Source organism: Pteronotus mesoamericanus, unplaced genomic scaffold (genome assembly GCF_021234165.1).
Source record: "Pteronotus mesoamericanus isolate MK-2021 breed Mesoamerican mustached bat unplaced genomic scaffold, CSHL_Meso_final contig_64, whole genome shotgun sequence".
In the NCBI taxonomy this organism is placed as follows: Eukaryota; Metazoa; Chordata; class Mammalia; order Chiroptera; family Mormoopidae; genus Pteronotus; species Pteronotus mesoamericanus.
The window spans coordinates 5,991,969-6,011,313 of NW_026555224.1; the positions used below are offsets into that span (position 1 = coordinate 5,991,969).

The 19,345-nt window shown below is 36.8% G+C and overlaps 1 protein-coding gene across 1 annotated transcript in view; it reads left to right on the forward strand.

Annotated features, from left to right (window-relative positions):
• Window positions 1–3,115: 3,115 nt before the first annotated feature.
• Window positions 3,116–19,345, forward strand: part of LOC129076788 (tRNA-uridine aminocarboxypropyltransferase 2-like) — a gene marked incomplete at its 3' end in the record, with an annotated part of 105,806 nt that continues 89,576 nt past the window's right edge. The window contains exon 1 of the mRNA XM_054580940.1: window positions 3,116–3,330. Within this exon, the coding sequence (XP_054436915.1) occupies window positions 3,116–3,330 (215 nt within the window). The remainder of the gene's footprint in view (window positions 3,331–19,345) is intronic.

Here is a 19,345-nt window from a genome sequence, read left to right on the forward strand (position 1 = left end):
AGTTATAACATCTACTTTCTTGTTATCTTTGCAAATGGTTGTTCGGGATATGGTGGTAGTTTAGGCCTAGTCCAGGGGTTATTTGGCTCAGTTTTTGTTTTTTGTTTTTTGTTTTAAACCTGTGGAAGTGGGGATCTTGCAGTATCTAAAGGAAAAGAATTTCCTGAGACCAACACAGGAGAATGCGGCTTTGTAGTATGGTTTATTGATGATGTACAACTAAGGGAGCTCCCCTCCTGATTTCTCAATGTCTCATCTGCATCTGTCTCGCCATGGAAAAGGTGCAATTTTTTCTTTGGTAGGGGTAGAATGAAACCACTGCCCAGAGTTTACGCTCCATATTAAAGTGTAGTACAGTTCAGCATCCAGCCAGTTTAGTGTGTATTTCCAGCAGTAGTCCATTGCTGTGTTGGAGTCCATGGAGAGAACAGGTGCATGCACTGTGTGAGTGTGGACCAAAAGAGAGAGAGTTTATTTGTTCCCATGGAGTTACAACACGGAGCTTGTGTTTGGAATGAAGCAGGTGCTTTCTCAGAACGACCAATCAACTTCCCAAGTTGGGCTTTGGATAGGTCCACCCCCTAGTTAGACTGACAGGCCTCTTTGGTCCAGCACTTGCACCCACACCCTCCAAAAATCCAGTATTGAAGGGGTGGAGGGAAGAGTATTAATTCCGTTGGCAGAGCAATGCTGTAATCCCCTGGGGTGAGAAACTGCAGTTTACTGGTTAGCAAGCAAACAGGCTTATGCTTCTGAATTTATTAAACTCGATGTCTAGTTCTCTTTGCTCCTCTTTTCTAGCTAAATACCAGTTGTAGCAGTTTTAACATTTCAAAAGTTTGAGGAGTAGGATGTGCAAGGCAGTTCCTCTGGGATGGCAGTTTCAACTCCATTTAAAAGTGGCTCTGTTTACTATTTTTTTCACAGCCAAAACATCAGGGAAGCTGTTCGGGCTTTCTGTTATCATTTGCTACTAACGAGATGCCATTGTCTCTAACATCCTCGTCCCATGTATTCTAGGGGCAGCAACAGTGTCTTCACAATGCTTGGAAACCTGGGGTCCAGGGCACCGCAGGGGTGGAATTTGGTTTTCCTTTGTCTCCTTTCCAGTTAGGAGAAATCTTCCCTCTAGCAATTTTTGCATTTACTGCAATGGCACTTATCCATCTCCTCCCCTAACCCCATCCCCAAGACACACAGGGGCTTAATATTCTAATCAGTTTTTACCACTCAAACTCCTGAGGCAAAGAATCATAGTGATTTGGTTACCTACTAGGAGTTGGGAGATAAATGAAACATAGATCAAAATCTCAATAGATTGTTTTGCAACATTCCTGCACCAATAAGTTGGTTGTGCCCCTTCAAGGATCTTTTGCCCCTCTTCTTGGTTATCTTGACATTTCACAGAGATTAGGTCATTGATAGTCTTTATTCTTATATCACAGTCAGACAAGCTGGGAACCTCACATAAAGTAGCAGCTAGCTGTGTAGGGAATACATTTCTTCAGGCTTTCAAGGTCAGGGTTCATAAACTTAGATAATGAGTGAATTTCTTGCTTTCCACAAGGAAAAAAATTCTCTTTTTTCCCCCTCTCAACCTTAGCTGTATCCCTCCTGCATGGTTTTCTTTGATTCTGGTCACCTCTGGGAAAAAGGGTTATACAGAAACAAGGATGGAACAGGGGACCACTTATGTGCCTATGGTAAAATCCTAGGCAAGAGATGATGGGGCTTAAACTGGGGCAGAAGTAGTAGACATGGTAAATGGTTGGATTTTAAATACTTTAAAGGGTAGAGCCAGTGATCTGATATGGAGTATTAAAGTCAAATATAAGAGGGCTTAGCTGGGAGTTCAGAAGGACCATAAATGAAGAGAACATTTCACATCTTGAAAAGAGAAATGAGTTTAAAAGTTGTCATATGGGAATTAAATTCTGGTGGTTAAAGAGCTGGCTCTTCAACCTAAATCTGCAGCCAGTATTTCTTTTCTGATTCATCTCCCTTTCTATAGTGTCTGGGTTTTGATTATTTCCCAATTCCAGCTGGCATAAGTGCCAGTTCTTTCTCCCATCCTACATCCATCACCTGTGAATGTTTCCTCCTTTTCTTATCCCCCTTTTTTTTTTTTTACCATAGTCCAAAAGAAATGATGTGTGCTGTTTGCAGGGGAAAAAGAATGTGAGAAAGTTGAAAAAAGTAGCCCTGTATTCTATGTACAAGTTTGATTTTAAGATAACTGAGAATTTAAGAGTGAAAAGAAACTTTGTATTTAGAAATACTGCTTCTTTACTGTTAATGGCAAATCTATTTTATTGGTATCAGTAACAAAGTATAAATACATGAAAAGAAGCAATTTTGGGAAGGTAGAATTTCATTTTAAGGTGCACTTCATTTTGGCTTAAAAAAAAATGTGGGCTATACTGTGTTATCCAGGAGCTGTAAATACTTGGGCAAGGTATGTTCTCTTTCTGTGTTTCCCCCCGACCCAATGCATAAAATCGCAGCCCTCCTATTGCCTCCTGATTTTAGGGGCCTGTGATGATTTAAAACTTCATTTAACCAATATTTGGTGTGTACTGTATTAACAAGTATGCTTGATGCTGGGAGAAATACCAAGAAGTACAAGATGCGGGACACAGGTCGCTGCCCTTCTAGAGCAAGAAATTCGCAGGAAACAATTCAATTTTCAGTTGGTACAACCTCGCCTGTGCTGGCCTTTTGCTATCTGCTATGCCCACTTACCCACCTAATTCTTAAAGTGCCCTGCGAAGGCGGGAGTTGCAGAATTCCGTCTTATTTTCACTTTTAAAGAAGTGAAATTAACGGAAGTTCCTCGCTACCTGCGGCATTTTCAGACGTTAAGTGTTTCCTTGTCCCAGCGACGCTAACCTTACCTCAGGGGCTCCCCAGGTCAACCCACACTTCCTAATCTCGTTCTAGGTAAAAGACCCCCAATGGGATCGCTCCTTCTTCGCTGGGGGGCGGGGCCACGGAGACCGCCCCTGTACGTGGCGTGCGTGCGTGGCGCCTCGCGGCGCCAAACGGTTTCTCTAGCGTGTGGCGCCCTCCGGCGGCAACGGGGCGTCAGTGTGACAGCCGGTTCTGAGCTCCTGCCATGGAGCCGGAGAAAGAGGCGCGAACACCCAGGGACCGAGTCGAGCGGCCGCCGGACTCTAGGCCTCAGACGTCTGAAGAGGAGGAGGCGGGGGAGAGCACCGCAGCGCCGGCGGGGGCTGCTCTGGGCGAGGAGGTGGACGGCGCCAGTGCGGACGGGCTCTGGGAACTGCCAGTGGAGCCGACTGATCGGAGGCCCGAGTGCAGCGGCTGCAGGTGACCGACGGGCGGGGCCTCAGGCCGGGGGCGGCGAGGCTGCGGCGCCCCCTTCTGGGAAGGTGGCGGCTGCTGCGGCTACAGCCCGGAAGAGAGCTGGCTTTGGCATCTTATCGCTTAGGGTGGCGGGCCCGCTGATTGACCTTGCTATCACTGTGAAGTACTTGTCACAGTTCTTTAATAAGAAGCCATTTATCTAGGCTCGTTATTATTTAGCCTCACTTCCCGCAAGATTCAGAGCGTGCTTCAGTGACAGTCGTCTCACAAATAAAAAAAAAAAAATTAGAGGTTACAGTCAAAATGGCTATTACAGTAGTTAAGATTGTATTCAGAATTCTGAACTCACTCAGAAATATTTATCGAACACCTACTGTGTGCTAGGCACTGTGCTAGGTCCTGGGAATGCAGGCATGAATAAAACAGACATGGTCTCTGTCTTCCATGGGGCATTTACAGTCTAATGAAGAGACAATAATTAAACCACCAGCAACTAACATGATTGAATGCTCACAGTGTGCCCGATAGTTTCAATACTTTTCAGAATTATTCCATTGTGCTGGTGCACTAAAGGATTGTAAGGCTTACTTTCCTTACTTGTTTGAATTTTTGCTATTCTCATGTACTATTCTCTACTTTCTGGATGTTCAGGGTCACTTTCCTTGGTTCCTTAAGGTCTCTATCTATCACCTATCTCACTGCTGCTCTTCACAGTTTTAACTATTAGATCGTGACTGTACTTCCTCTCCTCGAAATCACTCTGCGATTTGTCATCAGATCCTACACTGTCCTGAAATGGCTTTCACTAAAGTCACCAGTAATCTCCCTGAGATGAAATCCAGTGGATCCTTTTCTGTTTACTTTTTACTAGACTTCTTGGCAGCATTCAGTAGTTGAATACTCCCTTCTTGAAACACTCTTTGGCTTCCCTTCTGTTTATCTGACTTCTCTGCCCTAGTCGTCTTTGCTTATTCTACTCAAACTCTAAATGTTAGGTTTCTTAAGGTCTGAATTCTAGATTGTCTTCTAACCCCACACACTTCCCACAGGCGATCTTACCAGTTTTCATGGGTAACTTTCTACCTCTACCCCAATATCTCCAACCCAGTGATTTTCAACTTTTAAAAAAATCTTATGACATATATAAACTAATTACTAAAATTCTGCAGCACACCAAAAAAATATGTTTTTTTGCTGATCAGGACAAAAAAATAGGTATAATTTTGATTCGTTTACACAGGATGGCTATTGTGTTGGCTGTTGTCATTTTTTTCTTTTTATTTGACATTCTAAGGGATGGCACACTGATTGAAAATTGCTGCTCTAGCTCATACTTTTCTCCTTAGTACCAGACTTACGGACTCCTTTAACCAGTGCTTATTGATTGCTTTCCTTATCACTGTTAATACAGTGGAGTATGTGTTCATAGGAAGTGTTTAGTCTGTTATTGGATACAGATAATAAACCAATAAGCAAGAAACCAAATATGTAATTACAGTTTTGAAAAAAACAGCGATGATGGAAAGCAGTGGGTTGCTGGGGTAGAAAAATGCAAGAGGATATCAGGAAAGATTTCTGAGGAGATAGGACTTATATTGAAATTTGAAAGATGAGAAGGATCCAGCCAGGAGAAAAGCATTCCGAGAAGGGGTGTAAGACAGATTGTTCGAAGGTCTGTACCACTTGAATGCTTGGCGTATCCTGCTCTGGACATTTTGACTTTTTCCCATGACTGGATTGTGAGCACTTAGAAGAAGGGATCTTGAGTGTGAGGAACTTTTTGTATTTTCAAAGTGTACTATGTATTAGGTTGACAAGAAACTTTTTTTTTTTTTTCTGTGAGATGGCTCTAATGGCACTTAGTTGTCTTTAACTTCATTTGAAACAATTTTGTTAAGAGTGTACTAAGACAAACAATTTTGTTAGAGTGTATTACGACAGCTGTCATATTCGCATGCTGCATTTACAAAAAAAAAAAAAAAACCTTACCAAAATAGGTGAATTTTTGCTTAGCCATTTTAATATTGAAGATGGAAGAAAATATTCAACATTTTTGACATATTATGCTTTATTATTTCAAGAATGGTAAAAAGACAACTGAAATGCAAAAAAAGATTTGAGCAATATGTGGAGGAGGTGCTGTGACTAATCAAACATATCAAAAGTGGTTTGCAAAGTTTTGTGTTGGAGATTTCTCACTGGTCGATGCTTCACAGTCAGTAGACCAGTTGAAGTTGATAGTGATCAAACTGAGTCATTCACTGAGAACAATTAATGTTGTACTATATTGTAGTAGACCGCTGACATATTCAAGATATCCAAATTAATAGTTATTGGTGAAAATGAAAATGTGTCTTTTATTTTACAGAAAAAAACTAAATGGACTTTTTGGCCAACCCAATATAGTAAGTAGAAAGTCAATAGACTTTTGAGGAGAATGAATAATTTGTTTCTAGAAGGGACTGCATATATGAACAAAAGTGGTGTTGAATACAATTTATTTAAACAAGTTGTGTAAATGTGTCAAGGGTTAAATTTTCATGCTAGCTTTGTCATGTAGTTTTTAGTCCATGTAAAACTACTAATTATAAGTGCTTATATACTTAAAAAAATTAGTCTCCTATGTATATCAAAGGTTTGTAATTTTTCTGACCAGCTTCCCCTCTTTAATAAACTTTATTTTTTAGAGTAGTTTTTCATTTACAGCAAAATTAAAGTACAAGGTACAGAGATTTCCCATATACCCATTGCTCCCACTCATGCATAGTTTACTTCATTGTCAATATTCCCCACAAGAGTGACACTTTTATTACAGTTGATGAACTACATTGACATATCATTAGTACTCAAAGCCCATAGTTTACATTAGTGTTAACTCTTGGTGTTTTACATATTTTAAGTTTGGATAAATTTTTAATCATATATATCTACCATTATAGTCTAATATCATACAGAGTATTTTCATGCCCTAAAAATCCTCTTTGCTCTTCATATTCATCCCTCCAAACCACCTAACCTGATCTGCTTTTTAAAAAATAAAAATAACTTGCTGGAGTTAAGCTTGTTTTCAGTTACATTTAGTTAATATATTAGGGTCATGATGGGTGCTAATATTTCTGCATTTTGCTTTTTCTAGTGAAATTTTCTACCTAATAAAAGCTCTTCTCTAAATTGGCTTGTTAAGCATTTTGTTTGTTTTAATTGGTTAGAATATAGTTCTAGAAATATGGAGATTATTTGGTGTTATCCATAAAGTATAAACTAATTGATGGCTCTTTATATTTTATTTCATTAGACTGTTAGGGTTTTATTAGTCTCATGGGTGAACTTCTTAACATTTATGCTTATAATAGTTTTAAATCTAAAAGGCATTCTGCCCTGGCCAGTGTGGTTCTGTTGGTTGAAGTGTTGTCTGGTAACTGAAAGGTTGTGGGTTCGATTCCCGATCAGAGCACATACCTTGGTTGTGGTTCCAGGTTTGGTCCCAGTCCAGGCATGGCCAGGAGGCAACCAATCAATGCTTACGTTTTGCATGGATGTGTTTCTCTCTTCCTCCCTCTCTAAAAAAAGGTGAAAAAATATCCTCAAGTTAGGATTAAAAAAAAAAAAATCTCAAAAGCATTCTTAGCTTTGAGTAATCACTAAATTGTGGTTTTTTAGCTGTTTTAAAACAGTATTCATTTCTCTAAACATATTACTATAATTGTTACAGCCTAGAGAGTTTAAAAGATTACTTTTTTTCAGGAAGTTCAAAGTCATTTTAACTTCTCAGCAAAATCATTCTCTTTAGAAATACAACATATCTTAACCTTGAATGGAGTAATCTTTAAAAGATCCCAAATTAATTTGTTATTATAAGATGCAGCTTTTATAAAAAGTGTGTTCCTGTTAGAGGGAACAATATGTACAGTGGTACAGTGTTTAGAGTATAATGTATTTGGAGGGGTTGGCAGAAATGAGGTAAGAGACGAGGCTGCAGAGATTAGGAGTAGTTGTACTGGGAAAGGACACATAAGCTTTGGGAGATGGTTTGAACCTAATGCACTAGAACCCAAAAAAACAGTTACTGAAATATTTTTATGTTTGATGGGAGTGACAAGTTTGACCTCAATAAATGGTTTTTAGCTATTGTAATTTATATTAAAAAATGCAAACTGGAAGGTGATACAGTGGTGAAAGGTTTGACTAGGAAGAGTTAGGACTTCGTTCCAGTAAAGATGCTAGACATCTTAATTATACTTTTATATCTTCTCTGGATATTGCTATGGGCCTGAAGACAAGATGTAGAAGCCACTTGAAAATCATTTGTCATACAAATAATGGAATAATATCTAAATAGAGAATTTTTTTTATCTGTCTGAAAGAGGGAGAGTACATACACAAACTGACATAGATAGACCTTGAGACAGAAATTTCTAGTGTTTTCTTCCTCAAAAGTACGAAGTTGTAAGGATTCTAATAAACTGCAGCAATGTATTTAGTACCCATTTATTAAGCACCGACCATCTGCAGCTTACGTATGAGGCCTAGGTATTTTATTTATGATATTTCTTATAACAACATTTTAGAGTTGATGTTATTAAATAAAGAGGGACTGGAGGTAGTAAATGAGCAGCAGAATTGGGTTCCCAGCTCATGCAAGTACTTGGACCTTGTTCCACAATTCACCCTTGCTGAGGAAGACATGATTTTCTTTGCAGTGTACTTGTAGTTACCAGTTAAGTGGAGCCACTGAGCCTGCAGGAATATCTCTAATTTTTGCACCTTTTAAGGTGAAATACGTTTACTTCAAGCTTAGGCAAGTTGCCTGAACTTAACTATTCTCTAGCTCTTCTTTTTAAAAAATTGAAATATAATTGAAGTATGACATATTTACGTTTAAGGTTTATAATCTGTTGATTTGATACATTTATATATTGCAGTATGATTATCACTGAGAATGTTAGTATCTTCACATAATTATCAATTCTTTTTTTGAGGTGAGATTTAAGATACACTCTCTCAGCAATTTGGAAGTATATGATACAGTATTGACTATAAATCACTATCATTATTCATTTTCTAGTTTTAAGTTTGTACTTTTTAACAACATGTAGCTCCTTTATTCTACATCTCAACCTTTTCCTTATTCATTAAGGCTTGTGTATTCTGGAATAAAAAGTGGGATAAAATCAGGAGGGAAGGAGGGAAGACTGTGGGTGTTTAAGAAGAATGTAGGAACCATAAACCAGCAGCCTACAGGTATTTTGAACTATATTTTATTAGTTTTTAAATTAGTTTCTAACATTTGAAAATCAAGATATTTATATAAAAATCCAGACTTCTGGATAATATGAGAATGGGAATATCTAGCAGCTCAGTGGTCAATTTCTGAGCAACAGTTGGCTCAACTGTGTATTGGCTGTACCCATTTTTATTCAGTACATAGGACAACTTTGTGACTTAAATAGTTATTCCTTTTATAAACTATCAAGATCAGGTGACTAGTAAGAGTTACAGCTGCTGGAGCTTTCATATTTTTATTAGAACTATACTGGAATTAATAGTATGACTGCTTTTGTTTTCCTTTTGCATATAATAAATATTTTGAGTGAAGTGATTGTCTGTAATCCATGGATTCTTTTTATCTTCCTTTGTCCTTGGCTACTTTTAATTATTTTGAGATAAGCAGACTGGGTATGATTTGTCAGGACACCATGGCTCCTGGTCATTCCTGCTTAATCCATCTATGGTTCACTACCTGCCCCTTGTAGGTGTTTGTTTCTGATTCCGGGTGTCATTGTGACTCATCTGCCTGTTTGGTAGGTAAAAAGTGAAAAATGGTAATTCCTAAGGCAGTTTAGAATAATTAAGATTGTTGAATTGTATCAACATTTAGAATTGGAAAACAAACTGTTTTGGTAAACTTAAAATCAACCAGGTTATTGATAATTTTTGATTATCAATAGATAATCTGCAAATTTAATTCTTTGGTCATTTCAAAAAATATTGTATTCCTAAGAGAAAATTATTAATTTATTCTTTTCTGTCAGTATAGAAAATATGTTTATTCTTTGAAATAGTTCATTGTAATATTCATGGAATGCGAACTAATTTATAGATTGTTTTGCAAATTAGTATGTTGAAAGTTGAGCAAAGATGATATATGTCAAAAGTAAATTTTTTTCTTAAACTTAATTAAGTCTCCAAAGAAGAATGACCAGTTATAAAAATCACTTTAAAACTTTCTAAATGTTTGATTTATTTTCCCCAAGAAAAAGAAGAATTATATCATTATTCTCTGATAGAAGTTTTCTTCAAAGAACGTCAAAGCACATTAATTTTTTAAAGTATATTTGCCTGAAATAATTTATAGTCCTGCTAGTGCTTATATAGTGAGAAAACATTCAGAAATTGTATAGTCTAAAATTTGGCATTACTTAAGGCATTCACAGGTTACAAAGTGCTTTTACATCTACATTTTTATTCAGTACATAAGACAACTTTGTGATTTAAATAGTTATTCCTTTTATAAACTTTCAAGATCAGGTGACTAGTAAGAGGTACAGCTGCTGTAGCTTTCATATTTTTATTAGTATACCTCATAATAATGAAGTATACTGGAATTAGTAGTATGACTGCTTTTGTTTTCCTTTTGCATATAATAAATATTTTGAGTGAAGTGTTTGTCTGTGATCCATGGATTCTTTTTTATCTTCCTTTGTCCTTGGCTACTTTTAATTATTTTGGGATAAGCAGTTTTAATTATTGTCTCTTCTTAAGATAGAGCTTTTATCTCCTGAATCCTTTACCTGCTCATGGTCAACTTCTCATTTGTATTAGTGACCTCTCACATTTCATTTAGAAAGGCAAACTTGTCGTAGGGGAGTAGGGTTGGGGAGCTGGATGAAAAAGGTGAAATTATGATGAAGAAGTACAAAACAGTAGTTACACAGTAGTCACAGAGATATAGATTATAGCATAGGGAATAGAGTCAGTAATATTGTAGCAACTATATATGAGGCCAAGTGGGTGCTTGAAACATTGGAGGGGACCACTTTCTAAAGTACATGATTTTCTAATTACTATGCTGTACATCTGAAACTAATACAGAATAAAATTGAATGTAAACTGTAATTAAAAAAGAAAGTAATATAAAAAGATGTTGCTGATGGGAATTTATTCCTTCTGTTGAGTTTTTGTTTGTTTGCTTATTTTTAATTTTCTCTTTGGGAAGCCTAGTGGAAAGGTTGTGGGGAAAGAGGAAACAGTGAAGTAAGTAGGAGTATTCCATGAGCACTTAAGGGGAAAAAATGTGAAAAAGTATGGAAATGAGTCTCCTCACAAAGGGTTAGGGGATTGGCCTGATAGAAATATATCTGATCTGTTTGTGGGGAAATGTTACTTGGCATGCTAATCTTTTAAAAAAAATTATGTTAATATATACATTGCATAATATTTATCATTTTAACCATTTGTAAGTACTCAATTCAGTGGTATATATATTCATGTTATGTAACCATCACTACTTTCTATGCCCAGAACTTTTAAAACATTCCCAACGTAAGCTCTGTACTTGTTAAATAATAATTTCCCATCTTTCCCCAACCCCCAGGACCTGAGAACTTCTCTTCTGCTTTCTGTTTCTATTAATTTGCCTATTTTAGATATTTCATATAATCAATCATACAATATTTGTCCTTCTGTGCCTGTAATTTCACTTAGTATGTATTCAAGGTCTGTACATGTTGTATCATGTATAAAAACTGCATTCCTTTTAATGGCTGAATTGTATGTGTATGCCACTTTTGTTTATCCATTACCTGTTCTTTTGTTTATTCATTATCTATTCATACATACTTAAGAGTAGACTTGCTGTGTTATATGGTAGTTCTATATTTAACTCTTTCTGGAATTGCCAAGCTGTTTTCCATAGAAGCTTCAACCACTTTACATTCCCACCAGCAATGCACAAAGGTGTTAATTTCTCCACAGAACTGATGGCACATAGATAACGAACAGGACATACACATGACTGTTAATGTATTGTACTTGAAATTGTGTGTTTAAAGCAAATCCCCAAACAGAAGAAATGACTGAAAAAAATGGAGTGCTTTCCATTGCTCTAGCAAATTATGAATTTTTTTAAATGGAGGTATAATTGACATGTAACCTTATCTTAGTTTCAGGTATACAGTATAATGATTTGATATTTGTATACATTGCAAAATGATCAAATGTCTAGTGAACATTCTTCACATTACATAGTAGTTCATTTTTTTCTTCTTGTGATGAGAAATTTTAAGACCTACTCTCATAAACTTTCAAATATGCAATGCAGTATTACTAAATATAGTCATCATACTGGACATTACATCACCATGATTTATTTATTATGTAACTGGAATTTTATTTACCTTTGACCCCCTTCACCCATTTCTTCTATCCTCTCCACTTCCCCCAACATTATGAATTCTTTGAGAGGATAACCTAATATAATGTATACAAATTACACAATGGCAGTGATGACTCCATTGTTGTTATTATTACTTGGAACAGAGGAGTTGGTAGTTGGATACTAATGTATTTAATTTTTAATTTAAAAATAATTCTAGACTTAATGAAAGGTTATAAAAATAGTACTGAAGTTCCCATATGCCCTTCACCCAATAGCCCAATATAGTTATTGTACATAACAATATTATTATCATGAACTATAAAGGGTCTGAGGTTTTACCTTATTTGCAGGTGTACACATTAGCTTGCCACAATTTCATGGATGCCAGCAAAGACATGAGATTCTTGGGTCAAAGACAAAGATTATTTTTACTTATGGCACAGCATCTTGTGTGAGCTTTATGTTTGGCACTTTCCCTTGCTCTACTCTTCTATCCCAAGTCCCAAGTAGGGGTTTCACAGAGAGGCCCAGATGAATGCCGTGCACCCAGTGGTTTTGCATCTTGGCTTAAAGAACCCTGAGTTTATAGAGTTCCCAAATATTTTGTAGTGGTTGCCAGCAAACTTGCCGTTTGCTCCAGTTGGAAGACTTATCTCTATCTTCAAAGGCAGTTCATCATATAAACATCTTTGAAAACATAGTTGAGAACAAAAGTGTAGCTAGCGCCTCACTATTAAGACATAAAGAAATGCAAGAGACCTATAGAGAATTATCTCCTAATGGGTTCTGTTATCTAAACTAAGAAATGAACATTGATACAACACTATTAACTGTTTCAGAATTCACCAGTTTTCCTTCTAATGTCTTTTTACTCTGGTCCAGGAGCTAACCTGTTGCATGAATTGTTGGATCTTCTGTTTCCCCTGGTTTGTGAGCCTCAAGAAAGGCTCAGGCCTTTCTTGGTTCTCATGATCTTGGTACTTTTAAAGAATACTAGTCAGTTGTTGTTAGAGAATATCTCTCAGTTTGGGTTTGACTCATGTTTTCTCCATGGTTAGCTGTTCGTTGAAGCTATACATTGTTGGCAGAAATAGCTACAGTGTGATGAGTCCCTGTAAGCACAGAGATACATGATGTTGCTCTGCCTTGATGAGATTAACCCTGATCACTTGGTGAAGGAAGGTGGTATCTGCTGAGTTTTTCTACTGTAAAGTTATCCTTTTCCCCTTTGCAATTAATAAATATTTTGGAAGGGAGGATATTTTGAGATTATGTAAATATCCTGTTTTTCCTCAAGTTTCTGCCTGCTATTTTTTAATTAATTAATTTTTTTATTGCTTAAATACATTCGTCTCCATTTTCCTGCCACCCCTTTCCCCTGCCCCATCCATTCACACCTCCCACCCTGAATCCTTCCCCACTTTGGCTTTGTCCATAAGTCCTTTATACATGTTCCTTGATTTCACCCTTCCCCTTCTTTCCCCCGTGATCTCCCTCCCTCCTTCCCTCTCATTACAGTGGGTTTGTTTTTTCTTTCAGTGTTGCTGGTTATATTTTTCTTGTTGGTTTTGCTGATTAGGTTCCACTTACAGGTGACGTCATATGGTATTTGTCTTTCACCTGCTGACTTATTTCGCTTAGCATAATGCTCTCCAGTTCCATCCATGCTGTTGTGAAGGGTAGTAGCTCTTTCTTTCTTTCTGCTGCATAGTATTCCATTGTGTAAATGTACCATAGTTGTTTGATCCACTCATTTACTGATGGGCACTTAGGTTGCTTCCAGCACTTGGCTATTGTAAATTGTGCTGCTATGAACATGGGGGTGCATAGGTTCTTTTGAATTGGTGTTTTGGAATTCTTAGGGTATAAGCCCAGCAGTGGAATCGTTGGGTCAAAAGGCAGTTCCATTTTTAGCTTTTTGAGGAAATTCCATACTGTTTTCCACAATGGCTGCACCAGTCTGCATCCCCACCAATAGTGTTCTAGGGTTCCCTTTTTTCCACAACCTTGCCAACATGTGTTGTTCGTTGATTTGTTCATGATGGCCATTCTGACTAGTGTGAAGTGGTATGTCACTGTGGTTTTAATTTGTATTTCAACCTAGTGAGGCTGAACATCTTTTCACATGTCTTTAGACCCTGAGTATGTCCTTGGAGAAGTGTCTGTTCAGCTCCTTTGCCCATTTTTTAATTGGATTGTTTGTCTTTCTGGAGTGGAGTCATGTGAGTTCTTTATGTATTTTGGAAATCAAACCCTTGTCTGAGGTATTGGAAAATACATTCTCCCTTATGGTTCGTTCCTTTTTCATTTTGCTGATGTTTTCTTTAGCCGTGCAGAAGATTCTTATTTTATTAAAGTTCCATTTGTTTATTCTTTCCTTTATGTCCCTTGCTCCAGGGGACATAATGGTGAAAATATTGTCGCATGGAATATCTGAGAGTTTCCTGCCTATGTTCTCCTTTAGGACTTTTATGATGTTGTGGCTTACATTTAAGTCTTTTATCCATGTTGAGTTTATTTTTGTGTATGGTTGTGTAAGTTGATGGTCAGATGTCAATTTCTTGCACGTAGCTGTCCATGTCTCCCAACACCATCTGTTGAAGATGCGATTTTTACTCCATTTTATGCTTCTTTCCCCTCTGTTGAATATGAATTGACCATAGAGCATGGGTTTATTTCTGGGCTCTCTATTCTATTCCATTGATTTAGGTGTCTATTCTTATGAGAGTACCAGACTGTTTTGATTAGATTGGCCATATAATATAAGTTTGATGTCAGGTATTGTGATCCATCCTATTTTGTTCTTTTTTCTCAAAATTGCTGCAGCTCTTCAGGGTCGTTTATGATTCCATATAAATTTTTGAAATATTTGTCTGTATCTGTGAAATACATCATTGGTATTTTAATAGGAATTGCAGTGAATCTATAAATTGCTTTGGGTAGTATGGACATATTGATGATCTTAATTATTCCAATCCATGACCACAGTATATATTTCCATTTGTTTTTCTCTTCCTTAATTTCTTTCTTCAGTGTTGTGTAGTTTCCTGAGTACAGGTCTTTTACCTCCTTGGTTAAGTTTATTCTTAGGTGCTTTATTTTTCTTGTTGCTTTAGCAAATGAGATTTTTCCTCCGAGTTCTGTTTCTGATATTTCAATGTTAATGTACAAAAATGCCTTTGATCTGAATGTTGACTTTGTATCCTGCTGTTTTGCCAGCTTATTAGGTTGATTAGTTTTTTGGTGGATCTATGGGGTTTTCTTTGCACACTATCATGTCATCTGCAAACAATGATAGCTTTCCTTTCTCCTTTCAAGCTTGGATGCCTTTTATTTCTTTTTCTTCTATGATAACTGTGGCTAGGACTTTCAATACTATGTAGAATAGAAGTGGTGAAAGTGGACAACCTTGTCTTGTTCCTCATGTTAGTGGGAAAGCTTTTAGTTTTTGCCCATCGAGTATGGTGTTGGCTGTAGGTTTTTTTTATATGACCTTTATTATGTTGAGGATTTCCCCTTTGTTCCCACTTTGCTGAGTGTTTTTTTCTCATAAATGGGTGCTGTACCCTATGAAATGCTTTTTCTGCATCTATCGATATGATAATTTGATTTTTGTTTTTTCTGTTGTTTATGTGATGTATTACATTTATTGACTTGCAAATATTGAACCATCCTTGCATCCTTGGGATGAATCCCACTTGATCATGGTGGATGATCTTTTTAATGTGTTGCTGGATGCGGTTTGCCAATATTTTGTTGAGGAGTTTAGCATCTATGTTCACCATTGATATTGGCCTGTAGTTTTTTTTCTTTGTTGTGTTTTTATCCGTTTTGGGATCAGATGATGCTGGCCTCATAGAGAGTTTGGGAGTGTTCTATGTACTTGGATTTTTTGGTTCGGTCTGAGAAGGACAGGGATTAGGTCTTCTTAAATATTTGGTAAAATTCTCCTGTGAAACTGTCATGTCCAGGGCTTTTGCGTGCCGGGAGTTTTTTGATGACTGTTTCAATTTCACCAGCTGTTATCAGTCTGTTCAAGGTTTCTGCTTCTTCATTTAGTGTTGGAAGGTTATATTTTTCTAGAAACATGTCAATTTCATCAGGGTTTTCAAATTTCTTGGCATATAATTATTCGTAGTAATTTCTTACAATGCTTTGTATTTCTGTGGTATCATTGTTATTGCCCCTCTTTCATTTCTGATATTATTTATTTGAATCCTTTCCCTTATTTTCTTGATGAGTCTGCTTAAAGGCATGTCAATTTTCTTTACCTTTTCAAAGAACCAGCTCCTGGATTTGTTGATCATTGAAATTGTTCTTTTAGTCTCTATGGCATTCAATTCTGCTCTGATCTTGATTATTTCCTTCCCTCTACTCACTCTGGGCTTTGTTTATTGTTGTCTCTCCAGTTCTTGAAGTTGCAGGGTTAGGTTGCTTTATTTGTAATGTTTCTATCTATTTTAGGTAAGCCTGTATTGCTTTGAACTTCCCTCTCAGGACTGCTTTTGCTGTGTCCCATAGGTTTTGGACTGTTGTCTGTTCATTTTCATTAGTTTCCAGAAACTTCCTGATTTCTTCTTCCATCTCAGTGTTGACCCATTCATTGTTTAATAACATGCTATTCAGTCTTCCCGAGTTTCAATGTTTTTGAGTTTTTTCCTTGAGGTTGGTTTCTAGTTTCAAGCCCTTGTGGTCTGAGAAAATGCTTGTTACAATTTCAGTTTTCTTGAATTTGTTGAGGCTTGTTTTGTGTCCTATCATGTGGTCTATCTTTGAAAATGTTCCATGTGCTTTTGAAAAGACTGTGTATTTTGCATCTTTGGGATGAAACGTTTTATATATGTCAGTTAAGTCCATTTGATCTAATGCGTCGTTCAGTTCCAAATATCCTTGTTGATGTTTTGTTTGGAAGATCTATCCAATTTTGACAGTGGGGTGTTAAAATGCCCTGGTATCAGTGTGTTTCTGTCTATATTTTTCTTGAAGTCCTTCAAGATATTTCTCATATATTTAGGTGCTCCTATGCTGGGTGCATATAGGTTTATAATGTTTATGTCTTCTTGATGGATTCTTCCTTTGAGTATTATGAATGGTGTTTCTGGGTGTCTTTTTATGGCCTTTGCTTTGAAATCTATTCTGTCTGATATAAACATTGCTACTTCTGCTATTTTTTCCTGTCCATTTGCTTGGAATGGTTTTTTCCATCCCTTCACTTTCAGTCTTTGTAGGTCCTTTGTTCTGATGTGGGTCTCTTGTAGGTAGTGTATGTATGGGTCATGTTTTCTTACCCATTCAGCTATCCTATATCTTTTGATTGGGGCATTTAATCCACACACATAGGTCAGATAACTGTCTGATGCTTTTCAAACTTGATAATTTTATAGTGTTCTTTTGAGGTTTACTGTTATAAAGCTGTCCAAGTGGTAGAGAAACAACCCAGTCTAGCTATATGCCTGGAAAACTGAGGAAGATATTAGGAATAATTGTGGGATTTTGGTAGCATATAGATAGCTTTGTGGCCATGGTACTAAGGAGTGCCAGTTACTGCCTCCAAACTAGGGCCTTTCATCAAGTTAGGTACCTGGGGTATTAAAATGAATGAAACTTGTCTATTGCCATTAGGGAACTTTAAGGGGAGGACTGCACATAATCCAATTGTATAATAATTATAATGTGATTTGTGTTTTAGGAGGACAGGACAGAGGTGGGAGAAACCCACTACCTGGAGCTTCACAGTGGAAGTGGTAGATATTTATTTATCTTCACCCGAGGACATTTTTTTTTCATTGCTTTTAGAGAGGGAGTGGTGTGTAGGCGGGGTGGGGGAGACAGAGAGAAACATCAATCGGCTGCAGGGGTGGTGGTGGGGGAGTTGAACGCACAGCCTTTTGGTTTACGGGGAGATGCTCCAATCAACTGAGCTACACTGGCCAGGGCGTGGAGGTGGTATTTAAACTACTCTTTAGTACCTGGGTTTTCTCAGTGCTATTGCTCCGCCCTGAATTTTTACAGTCATTTACTAATTGTAGTTTTCCAACCTTCATTTTGTCATCTATCCAATTCTTTTTCAGAATGTTAGAGTTTTAATGTCTGGGTCTTCTTATTTTATTCCTTTTCTGGAGACCTTCCATACTTACATTTTAAGTAAAGAATGGTGTTCAGACTCTAGTGTGGCATCCAAAGCCCACATATCCTTAATTACCTGTAGCCATTTTATACTGGATAATTTTATGAATGTTTTGGCTTTTATCTTTTATTTCTTGATCATCTCTTCCAGATGCTTAGGTTTATTTGTTTATCATCAAAATGTTTTAATTCTAGTGCAAAGCCTTCTGGGACCTAGGGCAGCTACATAGAATTATGTGTTAAAACTTTTCTTTGAACATTAAATGTTACATGGAATCAACAAAATGTATTAAGGGCATGTATTTTTGAATTAGACAGAACTGGGTTCTAGTCCTAGCTTTGTTTTCTGTTGAAAAAGTTACTTAACCTGTATAAGTCTTGGTTTTTTCATCTGTAAGTTAGGAGAGTGATACTCCTTTCTTTGACAGGTTTTATGGAAATTAATTGAAGGTAAAGTATTTAGCAGAGTTCATGTAACATAAAAGTGTTCAGTTAATGTTAATTTTTTCCTCTATCTTTTCTTCCTCTTTCTCTTCTTTCTCTTCTTTTTTCCTCCTCTCTCTTCTCCTTCACCTCTTCTTCATCTTCTCACTTTTATTTCCCTTCATTAAATATTATTATTTATGAAATTGTTCTATTTTTCATGTTAGGATAGTAATTTTTCTAGATTCTGAGATTAAGGGCATTTAATAGTTCTATATATTATATAGTAAATAATTTTGCATGTGTTAATGCTGCAGGTTACCATAAGTAGATTGCCTCATTTTGGGGTTTTCAAAAGCTACAAATAAATGTTACATTGATAAAAAAATTTCTTTTAAGGCCATCAAAATCAGGGCTTAATCATTGCATTATTATAGTCTCTTATGTAGTCAGGTAACACTAATTTAAACCTTATAATTTTTTTCCTCATTATCAAAGAAAATTCTCAGTCTCCTTTTGCTCTTTTGAAGAAATGGACATTTATATAAAATTAGGGGAAATAACTCCTTAATAAATCAGGTATACAAAGTCTGTATTGTAAAATACAGTTTTTAGGTAAGAGAAAGGAAAAGAAAGAATAGACAAATGAAAATATTGTCTATGCCCTGGCTGGTGTGGCTCAGTGGGTTGGAGCATCATCCTGTAACAGAAAGGTTGTGGGTTCGATTCTCAGACTGGGCAAATGCCTAAGTTGTGGGTTCGGTCTCTGGTCTGGGCACATATGATCCTCAGACTAAATGTGTACAGGAGGCAATCAAATGATGCTTCTCTTTTACATTGACGTTTCTCTCCCTTCTTCTTGCTCTAAAAAAGCAATGAAAAAATGTCCTTGGGTAAGGTTAAAAGAAAAAGGAAAATATTTCTTAGTAACATGGTCCCTCTATTATATGCTATTCTTTATGAAATATTTCTACTGAGGGGATAGCTGGCCTTTGGACCACTTTAACCTTTGACTTCTTGATTGTCATGGTGGACATTTATGCTGTTCCCTTTAGTTGACCAGTGGATAAGGAGCATAGAATTCTGCTATGC